This window comes from Chiloscyllium punctatum, chromosome 27, assembly GCF_047496795.1.
Source record: "Chiloscyllium punctatum isolate Juve2018m chromosome 27, sChiPun1.3, whole genome shotgun sequence".
Taxonomy (NCBI): domain Eukaryota; kingdom Metazoa; phylum Chordata; class Chondrichthyes; order Orectolobiformes; family Hemiscylliidae; genus Chiloscyllium; species Chiloscyllium punctatum.
The window spans coordinates 22,967,316-22,986,071 of NC_092765.1; the positions used below are offsets into that span (position 1 = coordinate 22,967,316).

Consider the following 18,756-nt stretch of genomic DNA (forward strand, 5'->3'; position numbering starts at 1 on the left):
TCAGATTACAACAGGATCTGGACCAGATGGGCCAATGGGCTGAGAAGTAGCAGGTGGAGTTTAATTCAGATAAATGCAAGGTGCTGCATTTTGGGAAAGCAAACCTTAGCAGGATTTATACACTTAATGGTAAGGTCCTAGGGAGTGTTGCTAAACAAAGAGTCCTTGCAGTGCAGGTTCATAGGTCCTTGAAAGTGAAGTCGCAGGTAGATAGGATAGTGAAGGCAGCGTTTGGTAGGCTTTCCTTTCTTGGTCAGAGTATTGAGTATAGGAGTTGGGAGGTCATGTTGTGGCTGTACAGGACATTGGTTCGGTCACTGTTGGAATATTGCGCCCAATTCTGGTCTCCTTACTATCGGAAAGATGTTGTGAAAATTGAAAGGGTTCAGAAAAGATTTACAAATATGTTGCCAGGGTTGGAGGATTTGAGCTATAGGGAGAGGCTGAACAGGCTGGGGCTGTTTTCCCTTGAGCGTCGGAGGCTGAGGGGTGACCTTATAGATGTTTACAAAATTATGAGGGGCATGGATAGGATAAATAGGCAAAGTCTTTTCCCTGGGGCCGAGGAGTCCAGAACGAGAGGGCATAGGTTTAGGGTGAGAGGGGAAAGATATAAAAGAGACCTAAGAGCCAACTTCTTCACGCAGAGGGTGGTACGTGTATGGAATGAGTTGCCAGAAGATGTGGTGGAGGCTGGTACAATTGCAACATTTAAGAGGCATTTGGATGGGTAAATGAATAGGAAGGGTTTAGAGGGATATGGGCCAGGTGCTGGCAGGTGGGACTAGATTGGGTTGGGATATCTGGTCGGCATGGACAGGTTGGACCAAACAGTGTTTCCAAGCTGTACATCTCTATGGCTCTATAATGACATCTTCCATCACGAGTGGCACAGCCATCATGGTAAATGGAACCGATTACAAACAGGTATAGCAATGCATGACTGGGCATCGATGAAGTGCTGAGGGCCATGAGAAGCAACAGAACTGTTCTGAAAAACAATCTGCAAATTCATGGTCCAACATAGCCCCGCAATTTATCATGGCCATTAAGCCAGAGGTCAACTCTACGCCAAGGATACAAAAGGACATATCAGAAGCAGCACCTAAAAATGGTGAAGTTACAACACAAAGCTACTTGCATGCCTCGAAGCACGAGCAGCAACTAATAAACAAAGCTAAACAATACCACAACCAAAGAATCAGATTTAAGCTCTGCAGTGCTACAATTTCAGTTGTGAATGGTGGTGGACAATTAAATAATTCATTGGAAGAGAGATATTGCTGACCTGTGGGAAATTGGATGGCAAGGCTAGGGTGAGATGTCTCTGTTCTACAGGTAGAATGTAAGGAAGTTACATTCCCATCCATTGCCATTCAGAGCCAACTGCATGGCCATCTCCTAGTTAATCAGAAGCCAAGTTACATTGTCATCTCCAACTATTTACACTTTCATCCCCCAATCAGAAATCAATAAGAACTTTACAGTTGGAATTTTGACTACTCCATGTAGTTTTTTTAAAAAAAATATTCCCAACAGATTTGACCATGAAGGGATGATTGACATTATATTGTTTCTGGAAATGATGCGATCACTACATTGTGTCTTGAGTTTCAGGTGACTGTGGGGGAGTGGCTGAGGATTGTCCCGGGCATTACTAACTGTAAGGTCAAACTCTTGTACTTTGACACAACTCAGTAAGCCCTGCAAAGTGTGTGGGTTAAAGATTCCTCCAGAAAGTTTGTACTGTATTTGCTTAATAAAATTTGGTTGTTATTCAGAGGTTAGCTTTTGCAGTTGCATCAAGTGTGTAAGAATCTCAGATAAAAAGACCTTAGAGGAGGCAGCTCCACAAATATCTCCATCCTCAGTAACAAGGAAGCCAAGGACATTGATGCAGAAGATCAGGTAGAAGTATTTCCAACAATCTCCAGCCAGAAATGCTGCCTGGATGATACATTTTGGCCTCCTCCAGAGGTCCCCAGCATCACAGGCGCCAGTTTTAAGCCATTATGATTCACTCCACATTATCAAGAAACAGCTGTAGACTCTGAACATTGCAAAGGTTGTAAACACCGAAAACATTCCAGCAATATAACTGAAGACTGGCACTCCAGAACTTAGCAACCCCTAGTCAAGCTGTTTCAGTATAGCTACAACACTGGCAAACTGGTAATGTAGAAAATTGCCCAGGTATATCGTACACCAATGCAATCCAGTCAATTGCCTCTCCAATCTACTCTTACTCCTCAGTACAGCGATGGAAAAAGTCATCAACAGTGGTATACAGCTACTGACACTCAGATTGAGTTTCACCAAGGCCATTCAGCTCCTGACCTCAGGAATGCCTTAGTTAAAACAAGGATAATAGAGTTCAATGTCAAAACTGAGGTAAGATTGGCTGCCCCTGGCCTTACAGCAGCATTTCAGAGTGTCATCAAGGAGCCCTTACACACTTGACCTCAATGGGAGTCATTGAAACATACTTGGCTGGAGTCAAACCTATTAGAAATGAAGATGGTAATGGTTGTTGGAGGTCAGTCATCTCAGCTCCAGGGCATCTCTGCAGGTGTTCCTCGGGGTAGTGTGCTAGGCCCAGCAATCTTCAGCTGCTTCAGCAAAGGGCTTCCCTCCATCACAGGATCAGAAGTGGGAATGTGGGCTGATGATTTCAGAATGCTCAGCACCAATCACAACTCCTCAGATGCTGAAGCAGTCTATGCCTAAATACAGCAATGCCTGAACAATATCAAGACTTGAGCTGGCAACTGATAAGTTAACATTCAAGGACCACAGGTCCAAGTAGTCACCATTTCCAACAATCTAACCAGGGCCACTCATCATTCAACTGCATCACCATTGCTGAATCCCTCATTATCAACATTCTGGACATGACAACTGATCAAAAAAATTCATCTGGTCAACCCATGTAAGTATGGTGTCTACAACAGCAGGTCAGAAGCTAGGAATCCTGCAGCAAATAACTCCTCACACTGTGACCATTATCTACAACATATAAGTCAGGAAGATGATAGAGAATACTTTCCACTTGCCGAGATGTATACAGCTTCAACATGGCTCAATAAGTGTGACACCATCCAGGACAAAGCAACTCAGTTCATTGGCATCACATTCACAAACAAGCATTCATTTCCTCCACTAGTAAGGCACAGTAGTTGTTAGGAGCATCTACAAGAGGCATGACAAAAATTCAAAGGTCCTTATACACTGCACCTTCCAAACCCACAGCCACTACTAACCAGGACAAGGGAATTTCACCTTCCTCAATATTAACTGGGATAGAGAAAGTCTGAAAGACTTAGTGGTGGAATTTTGAAACTCATCCAGGAAAGCTTTTTAAACCAGCACTTAGAAAGTCCTTCAAAAGAATGACTGCACTGGACCTAAATTTAGGGAGCAATGCCAAAACTATAAGTTCCAATGGGGGAGCATTTCAGTGATATTGACCACAACTCAATAAGATTTAAGATAGCCATTAAAAAGGTCAAGAAGGATGGACAAGTATTGAAGATTCTGAAACTGGGAGCAGGATGATCTGAATATAAGATATGACAGGATCTGGCCAAAGTGGACTTGCGGCAACTAGGAACATCAGAGGAGTGGGAGTCCTTCAAAAAGGAAACAGCAAATATGAAGGCCAAACATGTTCTTGTAAATGTAAAGAACTGGACCAACAAGTCCTGGTGTAAGAATGTTCAAAGTTGGATAAGGAAAGCAAATGAAGATTATGGTAGATACTGAGGGCTCAAAACAGAGAACCTTCAAGATGCATTTAGAATATGGAGGGAATTTCTTTTTCAAAAAAGAAGTGAGGAATTGAGAAGAAAGCATGAAAAAACACTGGCAAATAAAATACCATCCAAAAATATTTTATAACTATATTAGATTCAACAGGATAAACAAGGAAAAAGCAATGCCCATTAGGGACCAAAGTGCCAAAGACATGTGTGACATTTTAAGTGAGTACTTTGTATCTTTACTCACCGAAAGAAACGATAATTTAAGATATAGGAATTTGGGAGGAGGACTGTGATATACTTGAAATCACAATTGAAAGGGAGGTGATATGAATCGATAAATCCCTAATTCAGATGAGATGTATCCGAGGTTGCTGTGGGAGGCAAGGGAGCAAATTGCAGAGGCCCTACCATTAACTATCAAATCCTCTCTGGCCAAAGGGAAAGTATTAGGAGGGCGGAGGACAGCAAATGTAATGCATTATTCAAGAAGGGTGGCAAGGATAAACCAGGGAATGATGGGCCAAGGAGTTTAACATCAGTGGTAAGGGAAACTTCTGGAAAAATTTCTGAGGGATAGAATTAATTTCCACTTGGAGAGTTAAGGTAGTCAGCATGGTTATATCAGAGGGAGATCATGTCTGTCAGGTTTTGTTGAGTTTTTCAAAGATGTGACAAGGTGCAGATGAGGGCAGTGCAGTCAATGTAGACATTAGTAAGGCTTTTGACAAGTTGTCACATGAAAGACTGATCAAGAAGATAAGAGCCAAGGGATCCAAGGCCATTTGACAAATTGGATCCAAAATCGGCTTAGTAGCACGTGGCAGAGGGTGACATTAGAAGGTTTGTTTTTGTAAGTGCAAGTCCATATCCAGTGGCTTGCTCCAGAGTTTGGTGCTGGGTCTACTGATGTTTGTTATGTACGTTAATGACCTGTACACAAATGTAGGAGGCATGATCAGCAAGTTTGCAGATGACATGGGAATTGCTGGTGTGGTAAACAGCCAAAAGGCTTAGACTACAGGACATGGACAGGTTAGTCAGAAGGGCAGAACAGTAGCAAAAAGAATTTAATCCAGCAAAGTGTAAGGTGATGATGGAGGAGTAACAAGGGATGAATGATCAGATTCAATAAAGTACAGATGATCCAAGGGAACTTAATGCTTACGTTCCTAAATCCTTGAAGGCAGAATAGATGGATAAGGTGGTTATGAAGGCATGTGGGATACTTACCTTTATTAGGTGAAGCACAGAATATAACAGCAGACAAATGATGATGGAACTGTACAAGACATTAGTTAGGCCATGGCTAAAGGGGTGAGGTTGAGAAGGCGGAACCTTCACAACGATCTCAGCTAAGGCAGGAATTGAACCTGCAATACTGGTAGCATGCCATCCAGCCAACTGAACTAATCAACTAGAGGTGCAGTGACTCCCAAATTAAGACATCACCAGTCACTTCTCTCTCCAATGGTACAGATGCTCTATGGTCCTGTAAGACAATGGGGATCTTTTGTTAAGCTGTATACAAACCGATCTACTGAAACTAATCCGATGAACTAAGGTGTGTCAGATATTGCATAACCTTACAACTGTACAGAATGCCCATTGGTACAGGAAACATGAATTCAGTGCAGTGGGTGGATACCATATGGTAGAAAGAAGCATGCATTGTAATAGTCAGCAAATCAAAGATTCAAGTAAAACAAGCGATTTGTCAACAACATTCAACAAGATGCTATAATACATTCCTCAAGCATCTGACAAGTCAAACAGGTTTCTTTACTCTTAGAACTATAAAAGGAATGATATTGCGTCAAATTCTGTGTGCCATTTAAAACATCTAGATTTCAAGAGGAAATTAATATTCTGTAGGAAGCACAGGGCAGAGCAAGTAAGGTTACAGAATCATAGATAAATTCCAAGATATAAAATGCTAACTTAAGGATCAAACTGAACTCTCTTGTATAGAAATTAATTTTAAAAAGTATTCTTGATGTGAAAAGTCTCTTGTTTTTTGTTCTTAAATTAATTTACTCCCTTAAAAATATGACTTATTAGGATAGGGTTTCAGGTTCCAGAATTCCTATCCTTTTATAATTTTCATGCACTGCATCATACATCACACAAAGAATTACAGTGAAGCATTTGTTAGGCTGCTGGATTCCAACAAAGCAAATCCCAGCACTGAGACTTTTGACAGGCTGGACTAAATTCAAAGAAATATTACATACTCACCTTCTTTAGTTGAGCTTCAATGCCTGGTGCTATCATAATACACGAAACAACTGTTCCTAGGAACAAGAAGAAGCCATAGGCAAGGCGAGTCACCACAGAGTTCTTGGCAGAGGGACAGCAGGAACAAAGCAGGCATGATGCACTTCCACACAGACACGAAGCCTAAAATAGAAAATAATCAGAAATATAATTCAATACCACTTTCAATCCACTTTTTAAATAATAATTTACATTTAAAAATTACTTTTACTGTATTAAATGAAACCTACAGCATTTGACAAAAACTAAAATAGTCATTAGTCACTGTCTTGTTTTAAACCTGTAAAGCATAACAATCTCAATATTTTTCGTTCCCTTTGTTCGATAATGAACTGCAATGACTCTCATTCCCTAAAAGTGGATAACCAAGGGAGGAGTTGGGAGATATTTCACTGTACATACTGACTTGATTTCCATCCCTAGAATGCTTGTTAAGAAAATGCATCCATGCTTAATCTTAGACAAATAGTGCCAACGTTGGGGGAAAAGAGATTCATGTAAAGAGGCAAGAAAAGGAAAAGAGATGAACAGGGTACTGGCCATCACTAAAATGTTCCTATCAAATTATTAGGCTACTAGAGAGCCTTATTTTAACATTCATTCCTTTTACTTACAAAACCATTGGCCCAGATTTAACATTAAAAATAAGCGTAGCCAACAACACTCACTGTTATCATGGTATCTATGGACAGCAATTTCCAGAGTAGCCACATGCAGCCAAGTGTAAAATCCAAAATTTACATTGTAATTATCCTGCTTCGTCATGGGTTGATCTACAACAGTAATTCATTGATAGATTCATACAGTCAGGAGAGTTTGGGGCACTTAGCTGCTAAAACCGCTAAACAAAAATTAGGATTAGTGCATTCAAATGTAAATGAATTTTAAATCTGTGCAACAAGTCACCTTTGTTGTGAAACAATTACTTTGGCACAGGCAGGATTACGAATTTGGAAGCTCATTCCTCTAGAATTTAAGATGTGGAAATGTGAGGTCTTTTTCCTCTCTCTCAACCTCACTTTTTGCTTAGTTTCTATAAATTATTTAAAGCTCAACTCTACTTCTTGGTTTAGATTCTGCAAGTTTCAGGATGGAATTAGATGAAAACGCACACCACTGACCAGTTGCCTTTCTCACACATACTAATTCACTTCGATAGGCTGCTCAATGAAATCAAGTCTCCACTCAACATCCTGTACAAAAACATATGGGAACTATGCAAGTAGTGAAAATTGACTGTCATTCCTGATTTGCTGATTACAAATTTCAGACCAGTATCTTTTGAAGCCTGCACACAGTTTCACCCAGAGGGCTTCAGATGCAATAAATCTCCCATATTAAGTGTTCAATATCTTTCCCTGTTCCAAAGCCGTCAGATATGGTTAACCTAAGAACTGTGAATTCTCTGACCTCAACAATTATTTGATACCTGCAACGAGATTATTGCATGTTAATTGACATGGGTGGATTGGTTGTAGAGTTAAAACTAAGTTAAAGAGCATTATTCCAAGATGAGTTCATAAAAATGGTATTATTTTGTCGCGCTGCATTTCTTCTTTTTAGACATCAGCATTCTTTTGCGGTTATTCGGCAACCAAGCAGAATATTTTCTTCCTTCATTGCTACCAAAGTTTTCTCTTCATGAAGCACATACCCAGATTAGATTACATTAGATTCCCTACAGTGTGGAAGTAGGCCATTTGGCCCAACAAGTCCACAATGATCCTCTGAAGAGTAACTCTACATTTACCCCTGACTAATGCATCGAACACAATGGGCAATTTAACATGGTCAATTCACTTAACCTGCACATCTTTGGATTGTGGGAGGCAACTGGAGCACTCGGAGGAAATCCATGCAGACACGGGGGAGAACGTGCAAACTCCACACAGCCCGAGGTGGGAATCGAACCCAGGTCCCTGGAGCTGTGAGACAGCAATGTTCTAACCCCACAGAATCCATTCTTCCGTCTGTGAGCCGGATCAGGCAGAGTCAATTATTTAATCACAAGGGCAACACAAAAAATTGGAACCAGTCCTTGCACTACGTTTCCAACAGCAGTAAATGGAAACAAAACTTAAGGGAAGCAACTCTACCTCATTTTCTCTCCTATACCTGCAACCGCCATAGATATAAGACACCTACTATCATTGTGCCCATACATACTTAACAAGTACCAGGAAATGGCTAACTCAAACAAAAGAATTAACCATTTCACCTTGACATTTAACTGTGTTACTATTGCTAAATCCTCCACCAACAGTTACAGAAACTGACCTGGAACAGCCATATAAACACTGTGGTTACAAGAGCAGCTCAAGGAATGGGAATTTTGCAGAGAGGAGCTCCCCTTCTGAATCCTAAAGGCTGTCCGTCAACTCAATTAAAAATCAATCAACTTCAAACAAACCTGCAAGTCTCTAGTTTTGAATGATTAGTTCAAGTTTCCTCAATCAAATTAACTAATACTAAGTATCAGAGAAAACAATTAATAATATAAGCATGAAAACTACATAAAGAGAAGAAACTAATCAAAAATAAATGAGGAAACATTAAAATTAGAATACATTTTGACAGTTTAAGAGTTAAAGGTTGGAGACCACTTACTTCCCAAAATGAATGAGTTTCTGCCTCTAGAACGGAGGGCTAATGTTGTGAATGCTTTTCAATTCATGAGAATACCATGATCATAATTTGTATGCTGAACATCAGTGCAGGGAAAACATGACTGCATGCTCTAGATTTCAAAGCTCTGCGTTATTTGATTCCCAAGAGAAATGAGTAAGGTGCTCTTATCTTTGCAAAACTGAATCTCCAATCAGCTGACATGCACACAAATGCAATATGACCAATTTGCTCCGTACTAAGCAATGGCCACAAATCTGCATCATAGCTTTGATAACACATCAGCAACAAATAACTATCACATTGAAAGCAGAACTGACAGAAAGGCACAAATCTTTGCATTGTTGTTTACATTCTTAACATCACACATTCAGTTTCATCAAATTCCCATTTTCTCCAGAGTACAAAAACATTTAAGCCATCTGAATATACACTTCAGATATTTCAATACAGTTTTTGTTTTTGCCAGTTCTTTCCCTCGTCTCCAGGGGCTAAACAAATTAAGCACTTGAACAGATGAACAAATAAAAATCTCCTACTCACTGACAAACATTTGAACTGCAACAGGCTTCAAGATGTTCACTTTCTCACGGTTTCATATAAACTACCAAAAATCGCTGGGCTTGTGATGAATGAAGAACTTGCATTTATAAATGCCTCATTTTTATTTCAAACATCCCAAAACAAAGGAGCATATCATACTGCTGATCCACTACCAAAACCATCATTTCAATTCCAAAACACCACCTCACTATATACCAGAAACCTCAATCTACAACATTTTAATGAAATTATGGCTGGATTTTTCTTATTCCCTTTTCACGTAAATGTATCTAAAAATGCAGCTTCCACCCTATTCTAACATTCAAGAAGATCATGGCATGCCTTCTACTTCAACTCCACCTCACTTCCCTTTCCCCATCCCCCATTATCGAAATGACGCCATTGTCAGTCATGTCACACCCAGTTCTCTGCAACAGCAAAAACACTATTCTGAGTACCATGTCTTTCCCTCCAGCCCTACCAAGGGTTTTACCAAACACCCTTTTTTGTTAGCTGAATGTACTTATATGCACCATATTCTGACACTGCAATCCAGATCTTATTTGCTCTTTGTCAATTCTTTCACAATCAACTAAAAACAGTGTCCCCTGATTTTCTATTCTGTCCAGACCAACACTATTTTGAAACTTCAATCAAATGTCTCCTCAATCTACAATTCTATTCAGGAAAGCAACTAAAGCTTCTACAGTCTATCCTCAATTTCATATGTCCATTCTTGAAACCATTCTCAGATCTGTTCTGCATCCTCTCAAAATCTCTCCCACCCTTCCTGAAGTAGCTTCTCTCACTTGGGGCCCAAAAATTGATCAATCTTAGTCTTGAGAATATACTACAATTAAGTAACCACCCTCCTCTGGGGAGTATTCTAGACACAGCGACCACAATCCCAGGGCAAATAAATTCATTCTAATCTTATTACTAGATCACCAACTCTTGTCCAACACCAAGACACAGACCCCTCAGCAGTTGCCCTAAGAAACTGAAGAACTTCAACTTCAATTAGCCCATTTTGCATTCTTACGAACTTGAGAATCTATGAAGAGGGAATAAAATTGAAGACCATCCTGTCAACTTTTGTCAGTTCTAATAATGAAAATAATCATATCAGCACCAATACTAAGTCTTGTGTCACCACCGGCTGCGTCTTCAAACAAGCTGCATACACTTCTGGTGTTCCATTGATTGCCCTGACATAGTCATCCAACTCCTTCACCATCCCATCTGATTCATACTACTCACTAGCAATACCCTGAATGATACTTGCATTTCTGTACACAATTAATGCAAAGGCAATGCAAATTACTGTTACGTGGGCAAGAGGAAGAGGTATTTTTTGCAGCAAATGATAAAACATTCCCTCATTATTGTACAGAAGTGCCAGTTTAGGTTATGTACGCAAGATCTTGAAATAACAGCCTTCTGACTCAGAATGCCACCAAATGGGGTAGAAAGCAAGGACATGTTGCAATATAATGGCTGATCTCACCAAAATTTATTTACACTCAATGTGATCCATACCAAACATGACTCATGTCTCAGTTAATTTATCTTCACAGGAAAATCTGCATGTGGCTCTTCCAGAGTGGCCAGCTGTCACATAGCACTTCAAATACTCACATTTTGTTGAAAATAAAATGCACCATTTTTATACTGACATGCTTCATATTTACAGGAGCAGGATGAATCAGATTGCTCTTTCAAAGAATTGGTGCTAATATGATTGTCTCGTTCTGTGTTGTCTCATTCTATGATAAGCTGTCACAAAAACTTGGGGAAAAATGTAAAACTGGAGAAACGGAGTTAATATCCAGGATGACTGCTTCAGAACTTTGGACAGAAGGTCATATCGTATTCTATGGAGTGGGAAACAGAATACTTATTTCTCCAGATACAGGCAGAGCTGCTGAGAATCTCCAGCACTTTCTGCCTTTAGTACAAATCTCCAGCATCCACAAAAAAAAAGGTTTTCTTATAAAACTGGAGTTCGGTAAGAAAATAAAATGGGAATAGTAACTCCCTAAATATCTTGAAATTTCATTCATAACTTTACTTGAAATGCCTGAACTTCCTTTCGTTCCACTGTGCATATTTGTCCCTAATGAAGAAGTACAAACTAGCACAGTCCAAGGTACAGGATGACTTACTGAATAATACATTAACATTTGGAGCAGTTATTGCAGAGTTGGAATGGAAAATACTTCTGTCTAAAGGCTTTCAGACGTAACACATCAAGGATTGGAGTCAGTGGAACTTGATGTACAATATGAACATTAAGTGTACTGGAAGTGTATTGATGTCAGAGTGGAACAATGTGCCTGCAGAATACTTTAGTTTACTTCAATTTCAAATGTTTTGCTCTGAGTCTCACATGGAAACATACACTGCAATTATTAATGCTTTTATAATTACATTGAAACATCCAAGTAGACAGCATGATGTATGGCAACAAGTTGTATTTGTTGCACCTTTTGTAACTTATGTTTTACATCCAAACTTTTTATTCACCACATCTTTAAAGGCATGCTAATGCTGTCTAAACTGTAACAACGTCTGAGTCAAATCTGGAAACTAAAAGCGAGCATCAGTTAAAATGTCCATCAAGTTGTTGTCAACTAGTCATGGAAGCCAATAGGCTTTTGAAAAGGAAGAATTACTAACCCCAAGCTTTGTGCAACTCAAGGTCCACATCAACATGGTTAACCCTTATGCACTGTGAAACGGCCTCACATACCACTCTGTTGTTTCAAACTGCTCCTGACAACTCAAGAAGGGTGTCTGCTGGCACCTTTTCAGGGTAATTAGGGACAGACAATAAATCCAAATTTTGCCAGTTACACCATAGCCCAAGAATAATATTTTAAAATCTAAATTTTGTTGAGAAACAATGAACCAATTAAAATTGAAACATAGGTACACATTTAAATCAGACAGAAAATAAAGCATCTTTTGGAATATACACTACTGTGTTATTCAAAGCTAAGGCATTATTGTACCTTAAAGTTTGTTTTTTTTTCAAAGCATAGAAAATAGGTGGTGGTCATTAGGCCCTTTGAGCCTACTTCAATATGATTATCCCTGTTCCTGTTATCTCCCTGCAAGCTGTGATCTCTTTAGTGCTAAGACAGATATCAAACTCCAACTTGATAACATTTAATGTTTTGCCCTCAACCAACCACCCATGACAGAGAATTCCGCAGGCTCAAAATTCATTTGTTTTATAGATTTCTTCTCATTTCAGCTCTAAATGGCCTATCCCATAACCTTAAACTATAACTCTGTCTTGACCAGGACCAATCACAAGTTAAATTTTATCAAATTCAAACATGCTAGAGATAAGCTACTGTGTGTATTTGATTCTCAGTGCACACCCTTTGTTAAAAATTCACATCGAGAGTGTACAGGTACAGTCACGACACATTCTGAAAAAACAAATAACCATAACTTCTTGATGGATTTATTTTGGGAACAGAGTCATGCAATAATAATAACCAAGTAAAAACACAACTGAATCTACCTCTTGGACAAGAGTTTAAAAGTTTGAAACTTATGAACTTCCAGCAAGTACCACATGGTTTACTGGGTTATAGACTAGAATAAAGGTGGGGAGCTCAAAAGAGCAAGGACCAATAAATCTCAGTTATAGGGACCACAGAGATTCATTAATGCCTTTTAGGGAAGGAAATCAGCCATTCATACCCAGTCTGGCCTCCATGTGAATCCAGACCCTCAGCAATGTTGCTGACTCTTGACAGCTCTCTGAAATATCCATAAAACATAGGGATAGAGATCAGGCCATTCAGCCCATGGAGTCTGCTCCGACATTCAACGATGGCTGATGGGATTGTCAACCCTATTTTCCCACTTTCTCCCCATAACCTTTGATCCCCTTGGCATTCAAGAACTTATCTATGAGACCTAACAACTTACTCAGCTCAAGGGCAATTTAGGGATGGTCTGCGAATGTTGGTCTTGCAGCAACATCCGCCCAAATCCTACTTAGGGTAGAAGTAAATGATTGAATACTAGCTTTGCTACACAGCAAAAGGGAATGCTACATCTGTTCAGCCCTAGGATTTTCCAACATTATGAATGATTTGGACTGCCAAATTCAGAGTACAACTTCTAAGTTAATAAAAGGAGAAGTGTGACAAACTACAGGAAGACATAAATAAACGTTCAGAATTGTTGTCCCGTTTCTCCCCCCGCCGCCTCACTTGGAGCAAAACACTCAGAAAGAGGCAGTACGGTTTTATCTCCTTCATTTTATTCTGTGCCCTGGGCGGGAGAGAGGATGATCACCCATGTGCACAACGACATGAATTCAGAGTCTTCTCTGGAACAGCAGTTTCTCAATGAACTATACAGTCATTTTACGGGGCGAAGCATCCAGATTAGGCAACATACATATTAATTGGGAGACCGTTACAATCAACAAGTATCAATAGTAGCGATCAAGCCCTTTACTGTTATATAATGGGTGTTCTTAACCTTGTTAACTGGATTCATACAATGAATTCTTTTCCCCTTGTTAGCTGACCTCACATACTGAATGGTTCCAATATTATTGAACGGCTGTACATAATGACTGGTTTTCCACCTTGTTAACCCATTGCCTTTGCCTCCAGCATACCATTGTTAACAGTAAGTTCTCATCTGATCTGAGTCATGCTCAGCTGAACCTTTTGTTTCACAAAACTCAGAACTTAACTCTTTCCCTGCCTTCTTCTACCCTCCGAATGAGTGTTAATTAGCAAATAAACTGCAATGTTGATAAAGGCAAAGCACTAATTTCTAGGAAGAACTGGTAGATCGTACATGGCTTTGTGCATGGGAAATCATGTCTCACAAACCTGATTGAGTTTTTGAAGAAGCAACAAAGAAGATTAATGAGGGCAGAGCGGTAGATATGATCTATATGGACTTCAGTAAGGCATTTGACAAGGTTTTCCATGGGATTCTGGTTAGCAAGGTTAGATCTCATGGAATACAGGGAGAACTCGCCATTTGGATACAGAACTGCCTCATAGGTAGAAGACAGAGGGTGGTGGTGGAGGGTTGTTTTTCAGATTGGAGATCTGTGACCAATGGCGTGCCAGATGGCGTTAAATTTAGATCAATGCAAAGTGCTGCATTTTGGGAAAGCAAATCTTAGCAGGATTTATACACTTAATGGTAAGGTCTTAGGGAGTGTTGCTGAACAAAGAGACCTTGGAGTGCAGGTTCGTAGCTCCTTGAAAGTGGAGTCGCAGGTAGATAGAATAGTGAAAGAGGTGATTGGTATGCTTTCCTTTATTGGTCAGAGTATTGAGTACAGCAGTTGGGAGATCATGTTGCGGCTGTAGAGGACTTTGGTTAGGCCACTGTTGGAACATTGCATGCAATTCTGGTCTCCCTCCTATCGGAAGGATGTTGTGAAACCTGAAAGGATTTGGAAAAGATTTAGAAGGATGTTGCCAGGTTTGGATGATTTGAGCTATAGGGAGAGGCTGGACCATCTGAGGCTGAGGGGTGATCTTATAGAAGTTTATAAAATCATGAGGGACATGGATAGGATAAATAGACAAGTTTTTCTTCCCTGGGGTGGGAGGAGTCCAGAACTAGAGGGCACAGGTTTAGGGTGAGATGGGAAAGATATAAAAGAGACCGAAGGGGCCAGGTGGCTGGCAGATGGGACGAGATTGGTTTGGGATATCTAGTCAGCATGGAAGAGTTGGATTGAAAAATCTGTTTCTGTTCTGTGCATCTCTACGACTCTATGACATACCTCCTGAAAGACAAGTAGGAACATGGAGTCAAAGATTCTTTAAGTACAGGCACACAAAACTCTAAAAGTGATTGATTTTTTTTATATTAAAAAAACATTTCTAGAACAAATAAAATGAAAAAGCTGAGAAATTATGTTATGCTCATGTGGAACCTTGGTCAGACTTTGCTTGGGAATATGTGTGAAGTTCTCCATTGTATCAAAGTATACAAAGGCACTGTATTATGGTTCTATAGTACCCACTTTGGAGCTAAGGTTTAGGGCCCATCCACTCCAAAGGGGTGTCATAACATTGCTGAATAGGTTGATAAAAACATCTCTAATCAGACTAAATGCTTTTAGAACTCTTGCAATGCAATGGTATTGTCCCTGCCTGAGCCAGAAGGGTTCAACCCCATTTGCCCTGGATGCATGTCATAACAGGTCTGAACAAGTTGATTACAAAAACAATAAAGGCCTTGGCGAAGATTCAAAAATAGTTTTATTAAAATTGCATTAGGGTGAATGCACCTTTAGGAAATTAACTGCAACAGGATGATCTTACAGAAGGGGCAGCACGGTAGCTCAGTAGTTAGCACTGCAGCCTCACAGTGCCAGGGACCCAGGTGCGATTCTAACCTCAGGCGACTGTCTGTGTGGAGTCTGTACATTCTCTTCGCGTCTGCATGGGTTTCCTCCGGGTCCAAAGATGTGCAGGTCCGGTGAATTAGCCATGCTAAGTTCCCATAGTGTTAGGTGCATTAGTCAGAGTGAAATGGGTCTGGGTGGGTTAGTCTTCAGAGGGTCGGTGGGGACTTGTTGGGCAGAAGGGCCTATTTCCACACTGTAGGGATTCTAATCTTCTAATCTAATCAAAAACATTCCCACTTCAAGGAGAAACCACTCCAAGTCCAATGAATATAAAATACTCACCTGATAAACCAAGTTAAAAATCACAAACACCAGGTTATAGTCCAACAGGTTTATTTGGAAGCACCAGCTTTTGGAGCGCTGCTCCTTCATCAGGTGGTTGCAGAGTATAAAATCATAAGACACTGAACTTATAGCAAAAGATTACTGTGTCATGCAACTGTAATAATATACTGAACAAACATGGATGTTTGTTAAGTCTTTTGTAGAGTCAGCGATGTACAGCATGGAAACAGACCCATGCTGTTCATATTAATGAACCGAAACCTGCAACCTGTTCTAAAAGATGAAAGACTTAACAACAATCCAGGTTTGTTCAAAATATCATTTCACTTGCATGACACTGTAATCTTTTGCTATAAGATGTGTCTTATGCCCTCATTCTCCACAACCACCTGAAGGAACAATGCTCCAAAAGTTAGTGCTTCCAAATAAACCTGTCGGACTATAACCTGATGTTGTGTGATTTTTAAACTTTGTCCATCCCAGTCCAACACCGGCTCCTTCACATCACTGATAAACCAAACAGAGAATTCAGGACAAAGGATTTTGAACCAGAGAATGGGATTCAGTACAAGGAATAGCTAAGGCGATGAACACATACATTGTAGAATAAGAGAAACATATGAGCATGAAAGGAGAAGAAGAACAATGACAGGTTAATAGCGGGAGGCAGCTTAAACACCCACATTGATTTGGCGTGCAAAGTTTACTGCAAATATTACTCTTTGATTATGTTTTGAGGAGCAGTTTGGCAAATTGTTACCTAGTCAGATAAATTAATAATTCAAATAAATAACCTATCAATTCTAATTTAGTACTTAAATATTTGGTCAGTTTGATAACCACCCATAATATTTGTACACCTAACATATGTGTAAGCTCATCTCAACAGCATGACTGTGTAATTAACTGAGGGGACTAGAATCAAGTCTCTCAAATAATCATGATACCTCTCACAAGCAGCCCCAATGTTCCAGTTCAAAAGCAATGCAGTTTTGAGCCGCCCCCGCTGAGATTCAGCTGCTGTCAGACGTCTACTCTCAGGAGAATAGTGAAAGTAAATAAAATTACGTGAGCTACAACGATTAGTGTGTTTGCAACTCAGTGCCATCATGGGCTCATTCCAAACAGCATTCCTCTTTACCAGCAGGAAGTGTTGCTCTAAAAAAGGACAATGTCACGACGGAAAATTCAACATCTGACTTGTGACGATGCAAATCCTAAACTACATCGTCAAATGTGAGCTCCAAGAAAACAACAAACTATTACTCCGATACGGATAAAATATGTCCACAAAACACACCGCAAGAACGTTGTTGCTTAAAACAAAATCAAAACGAAAACAAACAAAGCAAAGAAAGGAAGAAAGATGTTATGAGGAAACCCAATCTGGTCTGACACCAAGTTCATTAAACAGGAAGTGAGATCTTTATTATACACAAAAAAAACAATCCAACTGTACAATTCCCAGCTCCTGGGGAGAAAGCTAATAATTAAATGCACATTTACAAATAAGTAGAAATTCATTAATGTGGGGAGGGAGTGGTCAAATTTATAGAAAGGAAAGCCTGTCTATAAACTCCAGACATAAAGGCTGGAGTTTATTGTTAGGTTGTGTAGGAGGAGGAGGCCACAGCCACTGGCGGTGTAGAGTGAAGGGTTGACAGGCCCCAGCCCCAGGCCCAGACCGGGGGGAGAGCCCCCCCAGACTGGGGTACAGCAAGAGGCCCGGGACACCACATACCTTCCCGCAGAAGGACAGGGGATACACATACTCACACAACTCGCCAGCGAACAGATTGCCAAGCAGGCTCCCATGATGGCTCACACCCCAGCACCGGACCTCGCCGATAAACACACACTGTCGTGACGGCTCACTCGCCCCAGCGACTGCCGACTGTCTAACTCGGCTCTTTCCGGAAACGCTCGGCTCTTTCCGGCGTCACTCGAGGTCGGGTTTGGACTCAATTGCCGCCTTGGACTCAGCTGTGCCACCCAGCGGGCAGCCAGGACCGCTCGCCGTCTCAACACCCCCCCCCCCCCCGCTTCCTCCACGGACACCGCCGCCTACAGGCTGGGAGGACCATAGCTTCTCAATGATGGGATGCAGTGTGATTGATCTGCGCTGATCTCAGTGATCAGGGTGAAGTGGCACACCAGAGTCTGCAGCCCAGTAACTCTGGCCTCAGCTGGAGTGTGGTGTCCAGTTTTGAGCACTGCACTTTAAGAAGGGGGTGAAGGCATTAGACAGAGTGCAGACTGGGTTTTTGAGAAGGCTGCAAATTGTACAAATGTCACCTCTAGGTGGTGCAAAGAGTGCACATGAACAAAGATGAAGCTAACAAAAACACAGATTGCTGGAAAATCTCAGCAGGTCTGGAAGCATCTGTATATAGAAATCAAAGTTAAAGTTTCGGGTCCAGTCACCCTTCTCTAGAACTTAAAAAGCTAGAAAAAAGCTTTTTATTTATGGAGAGGATAGGGAGGAGGTAGGAGTAAATAATAGGTGGGAGCACATGGAGGTCCTGGGCCTCCTTCACCGCCGCTCCCTCACCACCAGACGCCTGGAGGAAGAACGCCTCATCTTCCGCCTCGGAACACTTCAACCCCAGGGCATCAATGTGGACTTCAACAGCTTCCTCATTTCCCCTTCCCCCTCCTCATCCTAGTTTCAAACTTCCAGCTCAGTTACTGTCTCCTTGACTTGTCCGACCTGCCTATCTTCTTTTCCACCTATCCACTCCACCCTCTCCTCCTTGACCTATCACCTTCATCTCCTCCCCCACTCACCCATTGTACTCTATGCTACTCTCTCCCCACCCCCACCCTCCTCTAGCTTATCTCTCCATGCTTCAG

The 18,756-nt window shown here is 40.8% G+C and overlaps 1 protein-coding gene across 1 annotated transcript in view; it reads right to left on the minus strand.

Annotated features, from left to right (window-relative positions):
- The window catches only part of LOC140453539 (serine incorporator 1-like), a 38,505-nt gene extending 20,675 nt beyond the window's left edge, over positions 1 to 17,830 (minus strand). Inside the window, exons 1-2 of the mRNA XM_072548307.1 lie at positions 17,680 to 17,830; positions 5,997 to 6,158 (exon numbers count right to left, since the gene is read on the minus strand). Coding sequence (XP_072404408.1) covers positions 5,997 to 6,158; positions 17,680 to 17,718 — 201 coding nt within the window. The 5' untranslated portion in view covers positions 17,719 to 17,830. The remainder of the gene's footprint in view (positions 1 to 5,996; positions 6,159 to 17,679) is intronic.
- Between the last annotated feature and the right edge of the window lie 926 nt (positions 17,831 to 18,756).